The sequence below is a fragment of the Silene latifolia genome, chromosome X (genome assembly GCF_048544455.1).
Source record: "Silene latifolia isolate original U9 population chromosome X, ASM4854445v1, whole genome shotgun sequence".
In the NCBI taxonomy this organism is placed as follows: Eukaryota; Viridiplantae; Streptophyta; class Magnoliopsida; order Caryophyllales; family Caryophyllaceae; genus Silene; species Silene latifolia.
The window spans coordinates 297,620,220-297,636,899 of NC_133537.1; the positions used below are offsets into that span (position 1 = coordinate 297,620,220).

At 34.0% G+C, this 16,680-nt stretch overlaps 1 protein-coding gene and 1 non-coding gene across 2 annotated transcripts; one reads left to right on the forward strand and one right to left on the reverse strand.

The window, feature by feature from the left end:
* Positions 1–1,309: 1,309 nt before the first annotated feature.
* LOC141624243 (small nucleolar RNA R71) lies at positions 1,310–1,416 on the forward strand. The gene has a single exon (XR_012534052.1). It is a non-coding gene; the product is annotated as a small nucleolar RNA R71 (small nucleolar RNA).
* Positions 1,417–6,220: 4,804 nt separating this feature from the next.
* LOC141617092 (uncharacterized) lies at positions 6,221–8,369 on the reverse strand. Its single transcript, XM_074434267.1, has 2 exons — positions 7,678–8,369; positions 6,221–6,766 (listed from the first exon to the last, which is right to left on the reverse strand). The coding sequence occupies exons 1-2, from the start codon at positions 8,227–8,229 to the stop codon at positions 6,356–6,358; spliced, it is 963 nt and encodes a 320-aa protein (XP_074290368.1). The 5' UTR covers positions 8,230–8,369; the 3' UTR covers positions 6,221–6,355.
* Positions 8,370–16,680: the final 8,311 nt, after the last annotated feature.

Here is a 16,680-nt window from a genome sequence, read left to right on the forward strand (position 1 = left end):
ACACAGTATTGAGAAGCTTCCCGGGTCTTTAAGTTTCGGAGGCGAACTCCCTTGAAGGATTGGACTACTCACCTTAGTGAAGGCGATAGTTTCAAGCTTCCGGATCGACTTCTTTTTCGTAAGGATGTCCTTCATGTACTTTGCATAGGCCGGTACGTGATTGATTAATTCCGTGAAAGGAATCGAGACTTCCAAATTCTTCACAATTTCCATAAATTTTCCAAGTTGGTCATCGAACTTAGGCTTAGCTTGACGACTTGGGAATGGAAGTCTAATCACAATGGGCTCCTTCTCTTTGGCGTTTTCTTCACTTTTCTTTGAAACTTCTTCTTTTGTTGGTTCTCCTTCCTTGGAGTTTTGCACAATTTCCTCTTTGTCACTAGCTTCCACAACTTCATCCTCAACTTGTTTATTTGGTCCTTCATATCTCGTACCACTCCTCAAGTGAATGACACTAACCGTTTCATGTCTTGGGGGATTACTTTGAGGTGGTAATTGTCCCTTTTGTCTTTGAGAACTTGAAGATGCTAGTTGGGTTAATTGAGTTTCCAACATTTTTGTGTGGGCTAGGATGTTGTTGATGGTCATGTCCTTTGCTTGGCTATCTTTTTGCATTTGAGTGAAAAACTCTTGTTGATTCTTTTGCATTTGGAGGACCGCTTTTTGAACATCAAAACCTTGGTCATTTTGTTGATTGTATGGAGTTTGGTTTTGGTAACCTTGGTTTTGGTTGAAAAATGGTCTTTGATTTTGGTTTCTCATGGGAGGTGGGGTGTATGTTGGTTGAGGGTTTTGAACATTTTGGCTTTTGTATGAGAGATTTGGATAGAATTTGGTGTTTTCATTGTAATAATTGGAATAAGGGGTACCACTCTTGTATGCTTGAAAAGCATTCACTTGTTCATTTGTTCCCCTACATTCACTTTGGTCATGTCCCAAAGTTCCACAATTCTCACATATCCCACTTGGGATTGATGAAGATGCTACCATGGCATTAACATGATGCTTTGGTGATTTTGAGGCTTCTTCAAGTTTAGCCATAGCCTTCTCAAACTTCAAGTTTATGGTATCAATATGAGCACTAAGTTGAGCAGCCAATTGAGTAATAGAGTCCACTTCATGCTTTCCTCCTCTAGTAGCCTTACGAGGTCTACTATATTGTGAGTTATGGACCGCCATTTCCTCAATCTTGTTCCAAGTTTGATTATCGTCAACTTCGGTGAACATACCATTTGATCCCATGTTGAGAATGTTTCTTGAGTCTTCATAAAGACCATTCCAAAATTGTTGTACCAAGAACCACTCGCTAAGTCCGTGATGAGGACATGAGCGACAAATTCCTTTGAACCGCTCCCAAGCTTCATACAAAGATTCTTCATCCCTTTGCTTAAAACCCGTAATTTGAGCTCTTAGCATGTTAGTCTTTTCCGAAGGGTAGAATTTATTGTAGAAAGCTAGAGCCAACTTCTTCCAAGAGTCAATTCCAAGAGTAGCCTTATCAAGGTTCTTCAACCATTGTTTTGCGGTGCCAATTAGAGAAAAAGGAAATAAGACCCATCGAATTTGGTCTTGAGTTACACCGGTTTGTGAGATAGCATCACAATAGTCACAAAAAATCTCCATGTGAGAGTGAGGGTATTCACTAGGCATCCCCCCAAATTGGCTTCTTTCGACCAATTGGATAAATGCGGATTTGGCAATAAAATTTCCGGTTAAGTGTTGTGGTGTGGGAGTACCATTGGGTAGGTTCTCCTCGGTTGGTACGGAATGTGATGAGAATTTAGGCATTGTGGGTTGATTTTGTGTTGGGTTTTGTGTTGGGTTCTCCTCACCTTGTCTTGCAAAAGGGTTGATGAACTCAATAGTGTTTGGTTGAATATCTATAACCTCACCAATACCTCTCAAAGTACCTCTAGCAAGTCTTCTATTGTTTGTCAAAGTCCTTTCAATTTCGTGATCAATGAGTAACAAGTTATCTTGTGATCTTCTAGACATGCAAAATATCAAACAACTCGAAAATAATTAGAAAAAACCTTGAGAAGTTTTACTTCCCCAAGGCAAAGAAAGACACAACTAATAACAATCTAAGAAAATCAAATCAAGTTAACACCGTCCCCCGCAACGGCGCTATTTTTGGTCGGGTTTTTCTTCTCACTCGGAGCTTTACTTTTCGGTTACTTGTCGTTAGGAGGACCTAGACCAAACCAATATTTATAACATCACAAACAACTCTACTATTAGTAAAGAGGCAAGTAAAGGTCGTATCCCAAGGGACGGGTATTGATGTAGGATTTTCGATTGCAAGTAGCGGTGTCTAGGGGTGTCACGATTTGAAGTTGAGATGAGAAGATCACTAAACTAAATAGCAATAAAAGTAAACAAGCAAGATGATTAAAAAGAGATATAAACAATTGATTAAAAGCACTAGGGTGTTATGGGGTCATAGGGGATTCATGGGAATTGATCATACAAACATATTCTCAAATTATAAGCAAGCAATTATTGTTGTGATGGATCGAGTTGGTTTATATCTTACAATCCTAGGAAGGTTTGGGTCCCGGAGCCAAATTGATTAGATTGTACAACACCTACAAGTCGACTTAATCCTCCCTACTCAACTATATGCATGGTCTAATAAGACTCGAGTTGGTTTATGTCTTATAAGTCTCATTGAAAAGGTAAGTGATGGTTAAAAATGCAAGGATTCATAGGCTCGCATTTCATCAAACATAACATGTGCATCAGTTGAGATCACAACAAGCAAGCAAATAAACTATGAAAACATATTAAATTAAGCATGAATCATCCCCCATGTTGGTTTCCCCTAATTACCCATTAACCCTAGTTAAGGAAACTACTCACTCATTATCAAGTTTGACATGTTAACAAGGTTGTCAATCACATTAACAAGGCAAAACATGATGAATAAATGAAGATGATTAACAATAATTGAAAATGGATTAAGAGGATTATACCTACTAATGATTCCAAAATAAAGCAAAGAATAATAGAAGTACTTGATGATTGATTGGAAGGTTGTCAATCTCCCAATAATAACCCAAATAATCTTCAATTACCCAAAATAAATGATGAACAAAAGAGAAATTAAGGAAATGAGATTTGTATTAAGACTTGATTAAAAGTTGATTACAAGATTAAGAAGAGATTAGAATGATATAAACTACACTAGAGATTGATAAGAAGAACATGATTATCTAATTAGACTAATGGGGTATTTATAGTGGGGATTAGGTACACAAATTAGGGTTTACTAAGGGCTTAAATGACGATTAAGTCCTTGAGGAATCGCTCCTCTCAAAAGAGATGTCGGTCTCCTTTTTGCCGGTCTTTCATAAATATGCGCATCTTTCATGGAAGGAAGAAAAGGGTCGTGTGGGACTGTAAGGGAATCCGAGCGTCCAAGGTGTCGGGACGGGCGGATTTCCTGGTGGCTGGACGGGCGGATTGTTATGCTGGACGGGCAGATTGTGGCGTTGCTGGACGAGCGTCCCTTCTGCAAAGACGCTCGGATTCCTCACGTCTTGGACGGGCGACTTCTTTGTTGGATGGGCGGATTGTGTCACGGCTTCCTTTTCTTCTTTTATTCTTCCAATAATCCTCCGGGATTTTCTCGAGGATGCAAGGATTTCTTCATCATTGCCCATCTACTATAATATATACAAAGACCTTCTAGTCTTGTCTTCTCTTTGATGCTTGGTCATTAGATTCGATCAATTTAGCTCCATTTTGCCATGAAAATGCAAGATTTGCACTCCTCTCCTACCAAGGAAACAAAACCTCAAAGAATATGCAAAACAAAGGACTAAAGATAGTAAATGACCCAAATATGCACTAAAAAGCATAGGAACGAGGCTAATTCGGGGACTAAATATGATCAAATAATGGTCACATCAGTGGGCCTATGAATACTACTTTCTGTTATTTGAGATAGATTTAATATTTGTGGTTTTATGAGATTAAGGATGTTGACCTAGAGTTTTAATGAGGATTTGATTTAGTTCTGAGGTGATTGTACATGTGAAAGAGATTAGGGATGCCAAAGAAACCATATATTAGCTAGGTTGAATAATGCACTCAGATCTATCAAGAAGAGGTTGATATTGTTTTTATATGTTTGCTTTTAGAGAACTATTTGCAATAGTTTAACATTGGCTAGAGTTGTATTAGTTTTAGAAAACAGTTGTAAAAATCAGCTAATTTCCTTTAGGAACAATTTCCAAAAACATCTGTTTTGGCTAGACTGAGTTTATGATTGAGGTTATTTTAATTAGTTTAATATTGGCCAGAGTTGTATTAATTTTAGAAAACAGTTGAAGAAAACGGCTAATCTCCACTGAGGTTGTGATTGAAGTTGTTAATGTTACAGCTATATTATGTTCATTCAATAGTAGTGTCAATATACGATCATTAGAAATGTTAGTGAAGGAACATTAAATGACCTATAAATTGCCTTCATGTACCTGTAATTCGGCTTGTAACAAGTAAACTGTACAATGATTCTCTTAGTTATAGAAAGGCTCAGAAAGTACATAGGCCAAACTCTATATCCTTATTTTAAAAATGTTATTCTTAGTAAAACTTATCATTTGGAGTTTGGACGATGAGGATGAACCTATTCTAGAAAAAGGCAGTAGGATACACTGATTATTTCCTTTATTTATAGTTCCCAGTACCCATTGTCCCACATGCCACGTCTTGTTGGGCGCCTCTTTTTTTTATGGGCTTTTTAATGCTAGTTTTAGTGTTTTAACGTGGATATACTCCACACATTTTGACATAAATGGATTGGGCTTGTTTTTCTTATATTGAGAGGTAGAGGGAGGTAGATACACTGTGTTTGTTTTTGTACAAATTGAGACGGAGGGAGGGAGGTAGAGAGGGAGGGAAATGAAGAGCATAGTAGTGAAGGTTGTAGGGAGGCAGAGGTTTTGGTTTTGGTTATGTTTACATTATCTTCACATGTATGGCGTAATAATGATCTTTGGTTATACAGTACTAGAGGCATACTTATCATATCATCAGACAATCACAAGGGAAGGGGAAAGGCAGTGAGGGAGGAGCTTGTTCTTTGCTTTGCTCATTTTGAGAAACTGATGTAGAGGGAGAAGGGGAGAGAGAGGGAATGAGACTGTTTGGTTCTGTTTGTAAGGGAGGGAGATGGAGAGTGGGAGAAAATGTGGGATAGCATGTGTGCTTGGTTTCATTGATTCTAACTCATATGAGACTAACTAAACTAATATAACTGCATACTTATCACATCACTGGGAAATGACCAGTGGGAGGGAAGGTAGGATTAGATGGCGAGAGGCTAATATAGTCCAGATGATAGTTAGTTGACATTCAGTTGTGAATTTAGTGTAATTGCAGTTAGAGAGTAACTATGGTTTGTTAGTATGTGCATAGTGGATAATTCATCCTAATAAAAGGTTTGACTTTGTCACTTAATGTTTTTGCTCGGGAAGGTGAGTAGTGTGCCAAAATGGGTTGCATTTCCCGGTAACATTACCAAGTCTGCACATAATTTCAATATGCTCTTTAACGAAATAAATATGTTGTTGAACGCCTGAACGTCCAATTCTTAGCTTAGTTAGGGCCTAATACAATGTTGATTTTGCAGCAAAAAAAGTAACCATGGCTTAACACTCTTATCTCATTGGAAGAGAGCGCGGCCAAAGACGGTTTTGATGCTCCGGCTAATATCTCCTTACTTATTAAGTCATTTGTGTGTTGTTGACTTGTTGGGCAGAATGCTTAATTGAGATGTACACATTTTTTTCCTAATAGAAATAGATAATGATACATAGCGACTGTAATTAGTGGCATGCATGTATTGATATAGATCTTATGTTAAAGATTTATTAGCAACAGTTGTTGCCTTATTTCCTCTCCTTTTGTACAATATTTTATATTTTATGCCCCACTTCGGAAATCAAGTTATTTGATTTGCATAATTATCAGATGTATGCAGGGTTTCATTATTTACTAGCCTAAACAATGCTCTACCTATTTCACAAAGATGTGTGTTCCCTTTTTTTTGTTAGCCACTTTTAATTCTCAACCTCGTTTTCTGCTTTCTACTATTTGATCTTTATTCAATTAAACACCAATACGTGTTGTTCCAAATTGTGAGCGTCTTTCTTTTACATGCTTGTCTTACATGTATAGTAACGCTACTATGTTCTACAATCATTAATGCCAATTTGAACGACAATTTCCGTTTCTATTTCGATGCTTTCTACAGAGGTTTTCTAAACGATTACATGTATAGATAATTATGCTTTTATTTTATTTATCTTTTTTTTTCATGACTAGGAATTCTAAGAATAATATGGGATTAACATTCTTGGTGCACATTGGAAGCAACAGCTCGAGCCCAAAACTTAATTTGGGCCTTCATATCCTGGCTCGATGTTGCCTTCGGGTCAACCCAATCATGGGCGGGAGGTGGGTCCGAGAAATAAGGCTTCATGACTTTACTATCTAAGCTAGCTTTTCTTTGTAGTTGTCTAGGACGTATCTGGGTTACACTTGAGCTTACGTCCTTGTTGTCCGTTGAGAAGCCCAAGTCCTTGAAACCTTGCAATTCCTTAATTTCTAGAGCACTTATGCTCTTTTGTGACTTGATTTTGTTGTCTATCGCTTGGATATTAGAGTGATCAATTTTGGCAGGGTTGTTGTTCATCTTGGTTTCCTCCTTTTTTCTAGGTGTTTTGTTCTTGGAATTGCTAGGATTTTGCTTTGTGCCCTGTGAAGACATAACATGGCAAGTTTCAATCAAAGTCATTGACTAGACACAACATAATGATATATACTAACATTATAGTACAAAATCTCATTGAAACCGTTAGATTGTTACTGTGAAAAAGATTCGACTTGTAAGGTAATTAATTCGATTATTTTGATCAATTGCACTATAATGAGTCATACAACAAGCTTTAAGTAAACTAACTAAATAATTGACAAAGAATAAGTTCCAAATATAAGCAAAATCAAACCAGGATATCATTAAAAAACTTGAAAAGACTAAACAACAACTCTATGTATTCATACATAATACATTCATGGTTAACATAAAATATTGTGAGTTTTCACCGACTTTTTCGAAATTTGATTATTTTAGTCAATAGTAACTAGAATGAGATGATCATCATCATCGTTTACTCTTTACTCAATTGAAAGTGTCAAACACAACAACGATCGAGTTAAAAACTTACAACGTTAATTAGATATGATTATTAAATTAAATTATCATATTTTAGCCGAAAATGAGTTGTTCGAGTTACAGGGTCTATCATCCCAGAAGGAGTGTTATATCGACACGACATACTAGCTAAGATGAGCATTGCGAAGTACTCGGTATATTCTAATAGAAATCGTTTACAATATGATGATAATGAGATCGAGCGTCTTTCCTAAGATCATAATGAAGTCTAACGTCAAGATTATCAGTGACCATCTTTGCTTAAGTAATCATATGAAGTTCAGATAGACACAAAAACATTGATTTAGTAGTATAGGGTCGATTAGACTTGGACAGTATATATATAAGGAACGTAAAATCCATGTGTTTGCTTACGAAAACCGTCAAAAACATACATAAGAAATAACATAATTAAGAGAGAAAAAAAAGCAAGATTATTGAATTGAGATTTATACCTTAGAATTGTATTTAGGCGGTAACATCAAAGAAGAATCAATAGAAGCTCTTCTAGTCAATTTAGTCATAGCAATAGGAATAGGACCTTTCTCTTGCAACAAACTCGACGATTCCACCGACATATTCCTACACAATTTCTCACCCTTTTGAACGTTTGACGCTTCATTAGCAACCCTACAAGGTGGCAAAGACGACATACGGTCCAATCTTCGAGTTGACACGGGCATTGGCATAGCTTGCCTAATCAAATCACCCATTCTTGGCTCATCTTCATCTTCCGCCTCTTCCTCTACAAGTTCATATTTCTTATCTTTTCCTAAGGAAATCGGAAGAGAAGGCGCTCGACGAAGGTTATTATTATTGTTCATTCTTATAGAGTCGTAATCAGGTGAGTTCAAGGTAACATCCTTTGTGGTGTTTGAAGAAGGACAAGGATCAGAATTAGACCTTACCATAGTTTTTGATGATTTTGATTTGTTTTGCAAAGTGTTACCAAAGAACCAAGTATGTTGTAAAAGATTACTAAGTTGCCCTTTTTGTTGTCGATCCATGAGATGTCTTATGTGGCTACTATTATTTGAGCCTTCAATTAGCTCAACCAATCTAAAGTTAAGCTTTCAAATATTGTGTGATACTTGACTTTTCTCTTTTACAATTTATTATATGCACAAGACTCATGTATGTATGTGTATGTATCAACACCCCACTTGGAGATCCAAGGTTATCTACTTATAATTAGTTTATTAAAAGGACTTCTTAAGATCAGACGCGATATTCGTTTTATTTATAAAATGAAGATTCAAATATTATTAGTAGATGGTGAAAATATGAACTATTTTTGATATTTTCTAGTAGATAATTTGTTATGTCATTTTTTATCTATTTGATTCGTCTTAAGGTTTAAGACGGAGAATTTGTGTTAGTTTATTGTATGATGATGTTTGATGCATATAGATAGTTGTGCAAGGAGTCACTTGGGTTGGCCATGTGACTTCAACCAATCATTTGATACTATTATATGTATTTAATTGTCACTACGGAGTATATACGATTACTATTTGAGTATTAGTTTATTATATGGCCGAAATTGAAAGGTTAAATACGGAGTATAATTTAGTCATGCATTATTGTTGCTTTAATGGTAAAAAGTTCCTCCTTTTGAGATTAGAATTTGTTAATTACTCTATAGTCTTATCTATAAGAGACAAACAACTAACTGACTTATATCAATAGAAAGTAATTTTGGTAAACTTCCAAGACTAATCTTATTGATTCTAAACTTAAATGTATATGAGACTAGTTTAATATGTGATCGCAAAGTAAGATAGTACCTTTTGTAAATATAGATCAAAGAATTATAGTAGCTCGCAATAAGACATCAAAAATTTTAGTGAGTCTACACAAATACTTTAAAATGGGTGGCTTAGACTTGGTCACTTGAAAACATGTGACAATTATGTCGATTATATAATTTTTAGCATCTATTATCATATTACATGTAACCCTGTTTCATCCAACTAAATTTGGTTTGTCATAACATTTGCCAACAAATGAATTAATTCACTAAGCAACAAAGTACATAAACAAAAAATTACTAAAATTTCATCCTAAAACCATTTACCGACTTATTATACGAAGTAACCTATAAGAGTATAAGGTGTAAACTTAATATCTTGTTTCCAAGTTTTTGATAATGTCACACATAAATTGAGTTAGTTAGTTATTTGACTCTTAACAAAGCCCAACCACTATATTTAGGCCCGGTTCTTTTGGACTTAAAGTCACTTAATATAAGTTCACTTTATCTCTTATATAAGTTGATTCGATTCGATTCGGATCCTATAAGTTCGATTCGAGATTCTATAAGTTCGATTGATTCGAGATCCTATAAGTTCGATTCGATTCGAGATCTTATAAGTTGATTCGAATCCTATAAGTTGATTGATTCGATTCGAGATCCTATAAGTTGATTCGAGATCCTATACCTCACTTAATTTAAGTTCGATTCGATCCTATAAGTTTAGTTGATTGATTCGAGATCCTATAAGTTGATATCCTATAAGTTCGATTCGAGATCCTATAAGTTGATTCGATTCGGATCCTATAAATTGATTCGATTGAGATCAATAAGTTGATTCGATCCTATAAGTTAAGTTGATTGATTCGAGATCCTATAAATTGATTGATTGAGATCAGATAAGTTTCAGTCCAAAAGAACAGGGCCTTAGTAATTGAAATGGGGATAAGGTTAAAATGGGGGTATATATGTTGATGTAAAGCGAAGGAATAAGGAGGGAAGACTGAGGAGGGGATGGAGGATGTATTGCTTACTTGCTTAGAAAGGTGAAGTGAATAGTAAGGCGACGTTAGCAAACAACCCATGTGCACACATACACTTTCAATTTTTTCACAAAATTTCAGTTGTGACGGCACGTATTCGTCACTTTGGAGTGACGGATATCATTTTCCCTCACAAATGACCCAAATAGAGGAGAGAGGGAAGCACATGGGGGTGTCCCACCTTGTCCCCCCTATCCGTTTTGTGAGTGGCATTATCCGTCACTTGCTCCGACCCGTATTCAGCAAGACTAATTGCAATTTTTTGTTGTTTTATACAGGCATCAAACAATTAAGGTGTTGGGTCACCATTTTACTATTCTTAATGTGAGTCTTATTACGCTCGAGTTTATGTTTTAACGTTAAGTCGGATACCTACATTTTACGAAAGATTAATTGCAATCTTATACATTTGTTTTAATTATATGAGCTGAGACAGTACTCCGTGTAAGTTCTGTTTAGAATTTGTAGTAGAATTTAGTATCGTGTTTTGCTAAGGGTAAATCATAACCAGAAGTCGAATATTTGAGCTCATTTCAGCTCTCATCATAAGTTAAACATACAAATATACAATCACCAAATTATACAGTTCATATATATTACCATTCACCTTGGTGCAGTTTGTACATTATATATATATATATACTACCTCCGTTCTAGTCAATAATTTACACTTACTTTATTTCTTTCTTACAAATTTTAAACTATCAGTATATACTCCCTCTCATCCAAACCAAAGGTAACAGTTGTTTTATCACACTTGCCGAGGCACGTTTTGCAACGTGAATATCTTTAGTTGCACATTATTAAAAATTATAAAAATTTGATATTCTCATAGCATTCATGACGATAAATCAAATAAGATCTCACATGACTATATTTTGTCTTATAGATTAAGAATAATATCAAAGATTCCCCACGATCATGAATAGTGCCAAAAAGCAAGTGTTACCTTTGGTTTGGATGGGAGGAAGTATATAAAAGAATCTTGTAAAATCGCTGACGTGGCGCAATCTTCTTTGAGAATTAAGGTAATGCAGCCCTCACATTCAACCTCACAAAATCAGTTTTGTTTATGCCAATCACGGTTTTGCAATATGGCCACATCAGCACAAAAAAAAATCCAATTAAATCTGATTTAACGTACCCTTTGTCATTCTCTATGCTACTTGAGAATGACAATAAACAATTTTCCAGAAACCATGCATTACAATTCCAAACAAAAAAAAGAAAAAAAAAAAAAAAAAACTCTCAAACTTTCGTATTCCACCCACCATCATTATCTCAACTAATCAATTCTTTCCCAAAAACAATCCACGATTCTCAAAGAAATGAATAAATCATTTCCAAGAACAACATAAAGAAGAACCCAGAAAACCTATCATAGCATCATTCATAACACCGATCGATTCAAATAACAACACAAATAAAAGCAACTAATAACTTTGAATTACCACAAAAATTAAAAAATTAAAATAATTTTTTTTTTAAAAAAGAAAGAAACATTGAGTTTGAGATTGTGATGATGCTATTCAGATTTATAATGGAGTTTTTGGTCATAATCATCAATAAATTCTTAGTTGCAGGGAGAAGGGTGGTTGTTGGCAGTGCAAGGTGGCGAGGATTTGGGTGGCTAGAGGAGCGTCTAAGGTTGAAGGTGGTGGCGAAGGGGGTGGTCCGTTGGTGGCATGGGAATGTGTGGCGGATACCCGGCAGGTCCGACCAGCAGTGTGCAGTGGAGGGACGGGAGGAGCGGTGGTATTTGTTTGTGTTGATTGTTGTTAGATCTTGAGAAGCGGCTAATTGGCTTCGTCACTCAATGAATCTCTGAATCGACTCTCTACGGCAACGAATCTGCAACTCGACGCTTTAAGGCGGTTTTCTTCAGTTAGGTAAATATATACTGTGTAATTTCCTTTACAGTTTGAGGATTTAACTATTACAGATTGAATTTGTTTAGTAATTATTGTTTCCTAATTTTTTTTACTCCCTCCAATTTTTTTGCTAATTATTGTTTGATTATCTTCAATACATAATTAATTAATTAATTTCTTCGTATTGGTCTACTGCAAAGTTCATTTTAGTATTTTTCAATATTTTTTTAAAGTTTGTTGTTATTTGATTGTTTGGTAAATGCCATACTTCATACTTCTGTTGGGAAATGTGTCCTCAACAATAGTGCGATCACATGATTTAAATATCATTATTAAATCTCATTTTAAGAATACATGTGGGATGTAATATATTACAAGTCAACTGGTCCACACATATCGGTAATGATTGGTTGACTAGAGTTTGACATTCTCGTCGTGCGACGGTGGTGATCGATTGATCCCCTTAGGTCATACCTATAGGGAAATACTCTTAATTGATTATTTAATTAATCGTATACCGATACGAGTTAATTAAATTGCTTAAAATTGACGGATGATTTTGTGAGTATAATTTACGTATCAAATTGAAATGTAATTAAATGAGATACGGTCTGAGTAATCGAATTGTATCATTACTCGGATGAAATTATTGTTTAAAGAAACAATTAAATTTGAATGAATCATTATAAATACGATTTATAAATTGGTGAAATATTTTGGTACAAGTAATTACGAATTACTAGTCGATTTTGTAAATGACATATTTTATGAGTATGTTGATTTTTAATATGATAAAAATACATTGCATCGTAACATGTCATGTAACATGTTACATGTGACAAATTTGACAAATGACAAAATAAAATGGATTCTCCATTTTATACTTAAAACCGAAATATGGGTGAGTGTTTAGTAAATATTGTGTTATTTATTTTTAAATAAAAACACAATCATGACACTAGATAGTAGGCTTGCATGCCTAGTCTCTTGTGAAGAGCAAAATCAAAAGGCATTGGGCATACTACCCAATGCCCCTTTTTCGGCCACCAACAAGAAAAGAGAGGAAAGCTCTTCTCTTTTACATCATTCATTCCTCCCATCTTATTTTTCCTAGTGTAAGAAAATCCTTGAAAACTCTCTACAATTTATGATAATTCTAGAGAAATAAACTCACAAATATTACCACCTCTTGACCGAAATTTCAAGAGTGAAAATACAATTTATATTGTATCAATTTTATTGTAAAACCATTATTATTACTAGATCTAAATAGTATTGGTTTATTAAGATGTATTCCTTGGGTATATGCTTTTGGGAGGGATTCTACACTTGAATCCTTGTTCTTCCATTTGAAAAGCTCAAGAACAAAAGAAAAGGAGATTTCTTTTGTGCCCATTTGAACCGAAATTTCAATGTAAGGATATGATTTCTTCTCTTTTATTATATTGTTTGCATGCATAAAATCCATGTTTAATTTTATGACAAATTAATTTTGACATATAAGAGTATGTTAGTATGTATATGAATCTACATTTCCTTCAATCGGTATCATGAGCCACGGTTGTTTGCATGCAAATCGGTTAAAAGTTTTTCCGAGTTACAAGAATAACAAATAAAACTAGTAAATTTTGTGTTATTATGATATATCACGAAATTAATCCATGCATGTTAATATTTCTGGTCCTAAAATGTTTTAGGATATTTTGGTTAATTTTTCGGATTTTTATTGTTCATATTTTACAATAATGGCATTTAAATATGATTTTATGAGTAAAAATGTCATTTTTGGTCTAAAATTAGCTATACTTCGAATTTTAAGTTGATTTTTGGATATGTTGTCACATATATTATTGTGAGATAACCTGTAAATTTTCATAATTTTTGGACTTGTTATGCTCGAAAAATGAATTTTTCATTATTAAATTCGGATTTAAGTGAAAAATAGGTTAATATGAGTTAAATTTCGAATCTGGTCATAGAAAATTAATATGTTGTCACATGCAATGTTAAAAGATGTGTGTAAAATAATTGGCTATAAAGAAGTCTTTTTGCATGATTTATGAATTTTTGAAGGAAAATAGCATAAATAGTGACATTATTAGTGAAAATTAATAGAACATAATCTATGACTTAGGAAAAACGTCTAATGTTGCATTTTATTATCTTTTTCAGATCTAAAATTGAAAATTTAATGAAAATAATTTTTCCATGTTTTTATGATTATTTTATTAAAATCGATAAACCGCAACATTGTTTTTCCGGGAAAAATTTCGAAATTTTTAACCTAAGATTTTGAACATTATGAGTGTCATGGAATTTTTCCAGAATGTTCATGAATTTAAATTTCAAATTTTGAATTTATTTGAAATTTTGTGGTTTATTTGAAGTTTAATAGCTTATTTTTGTAATTTTTAGTCCATTTATGAACAATTTTATAAAATATGGGTTAATTATGGTCAAATTATTAGTGAAGACTATATTTGAGTCCTAAGAGGTTAGGGTAATTAACTTATACATAAATATGAGTTTATGTATTTTTGTGATTATAAAATGTTGAAATCACGCAAATCCGTAAAAACCGAGTAATATACGATATTGGCTAATTAAAGGCGATTTAGCATAAAATTGAGCATGTTCTTACATATTATAATGCTGCATTTTCTTTATGATTGTCATAATTTTAATTTATGTAATTTTGAATTATGTAATTTTACTTAGTATGGCCTTAGTTTTAATTGATATTGCCCGAAATGTATGGGAATATCGATTCGGTTGTAATTTTATTGTGATCTCGTATCACCGTTTTGTAATTTAATAGATTTATTTTATTTTAGTTACAAATGTATAATAGGAAATTATGTAATTTATTATGTAATTTTATTCATTCCGGAGTTCCCAAAGACGGATTTCTTCAAGAATGGCGATACATAAAGACGGTGTTACCTCGAGATGCGTGCCACAACCGAAGTTCAAGGGACCAATGGAGTTGGTTTCCGAATATGTAATAGTTAAATAGTTTTTTTTTCTATTTTAGGAAAGGCCATACTAGGATTTATTTATCTTTATGCTTGCATTTTATTTTATGTCACATGCATCGCTAAATCGCCATAACTAAAACATGCATCCTTATTTTATCGAGTTTATCGACCGTGTCAATTCGAATTATCGTAGTTCACCGCTTTAGTTCACTTAAAACGTGATAGATAATAAATTGACATGACCTCTCGCTAAAACAAACAATTGAGACATAGCCTTACCAAATAGTAGAAACCATGAAAACCTATTTCGCGAGGGAGTGCACTCGGCTACCCCGGGGTACAAACCTTGTTACGTAGGGGAAGTGGATGATAAATGTCTATCCACCGAATTCATGTTGATAAGGGTTGCATCGGCTACCCCGTGCCCAAGTTGATGTGGGTTTGGATAATGGACACATTTATTCGAAATTTGGATTGAACTCAACAAAAGTTATTGATAAGGGTTGCATCGGCTACCCCGTGCCCTTGTTGATGTGTTTTGGGCTATAGATAAACATTAGAGTAATTTTATCGACCAAGAGTTCTAAAAGTAGAATCGATTAAAAGGTTAATCCACCGAGTTATATTGATAAAGGTTGAATCGGCTACCCCGTGCCTAAGTCGATATGAATTTGGGTCTTGGAATCATTTATCATAGTTGGGTAGAGGTCACTATGTAAATGCTTTACTTGTTATTTACAAGTATTAATATAACGATAAATGTTTTGTTTTCACTATTCCGTTATTATATTGTTCTATTTCTTAACCACAATTCATATACGATATCATTTCGTTTTTGATTCAAATCTCCATTAAAACATCGTAACTAAAGACAAATATGAATTTGCTTCTAAAACCTCAAGTGAACCATTGCTAAGGATCTCTTGTAAAGAGTATAGATAAAGGTTATTCATTATCAAACAGGTTTTTGATTCTTGACTAACACATCTACTTACAATGGATTGTTATGTTTCATATACTTAATTGAATTAAGTACCTTGAAATGATAAATTTTTTTGGTAATTAGATTTGTTGGAATTCATAATTGACCAAAATAACGCAACCACTTCAACGAAAGTTTTAAGACTAAAACGAACAAATGAAGAGTAATCTTCATGAATTCAATTTTGCTTCTCAAAGCAAAGATTCATTGAAATAAGTGGGAGCATTCTCTTAAACCGTTAAGATGAGGACGAGGTTCAAGAAGTAAAGATAATAATGGAATTGATACAAGGTAATGTTGAAAGTAAAGTCATTGAGGAATGACGATACTAAACCTATCAATCCCGACCAATAAAGTTTCCATTGTCTTAAATGTTGGACACAAGAAAGGAAGCGCCCCAAATTATTGAAGAATCAACAAGTTAGTTGTGGGACATCTAATGGGACCTTCTTCTTTAAATGTTTATTTGATTAAACATAAATTTTGCTAGTACCACTTCGTCAATATTAGAAACCAGTGGAGGTTTTCATCATTGTACTTGATACATAGGATGATTAGAATATGACGACTAGCAACAATAATGTCGAGAGATAGAGTAATTGTGTACTCAATATAGTTTTTGGATTTAAAGTTGTACTTAATTATGACTATTAAGTGCATAAACTCTAAATAAGAATATAAACTTGTTAAGATACAAAAAGGGTTTTCACTTTTGTGACCCTATACACCACGATTTGATGTATGGCTAGCCCATTATCAAGGTGATTATATTCTAAAACAAACTAGAATGATATATCATGTAGATGATGTAAGATTCAAATTGGTAACCCA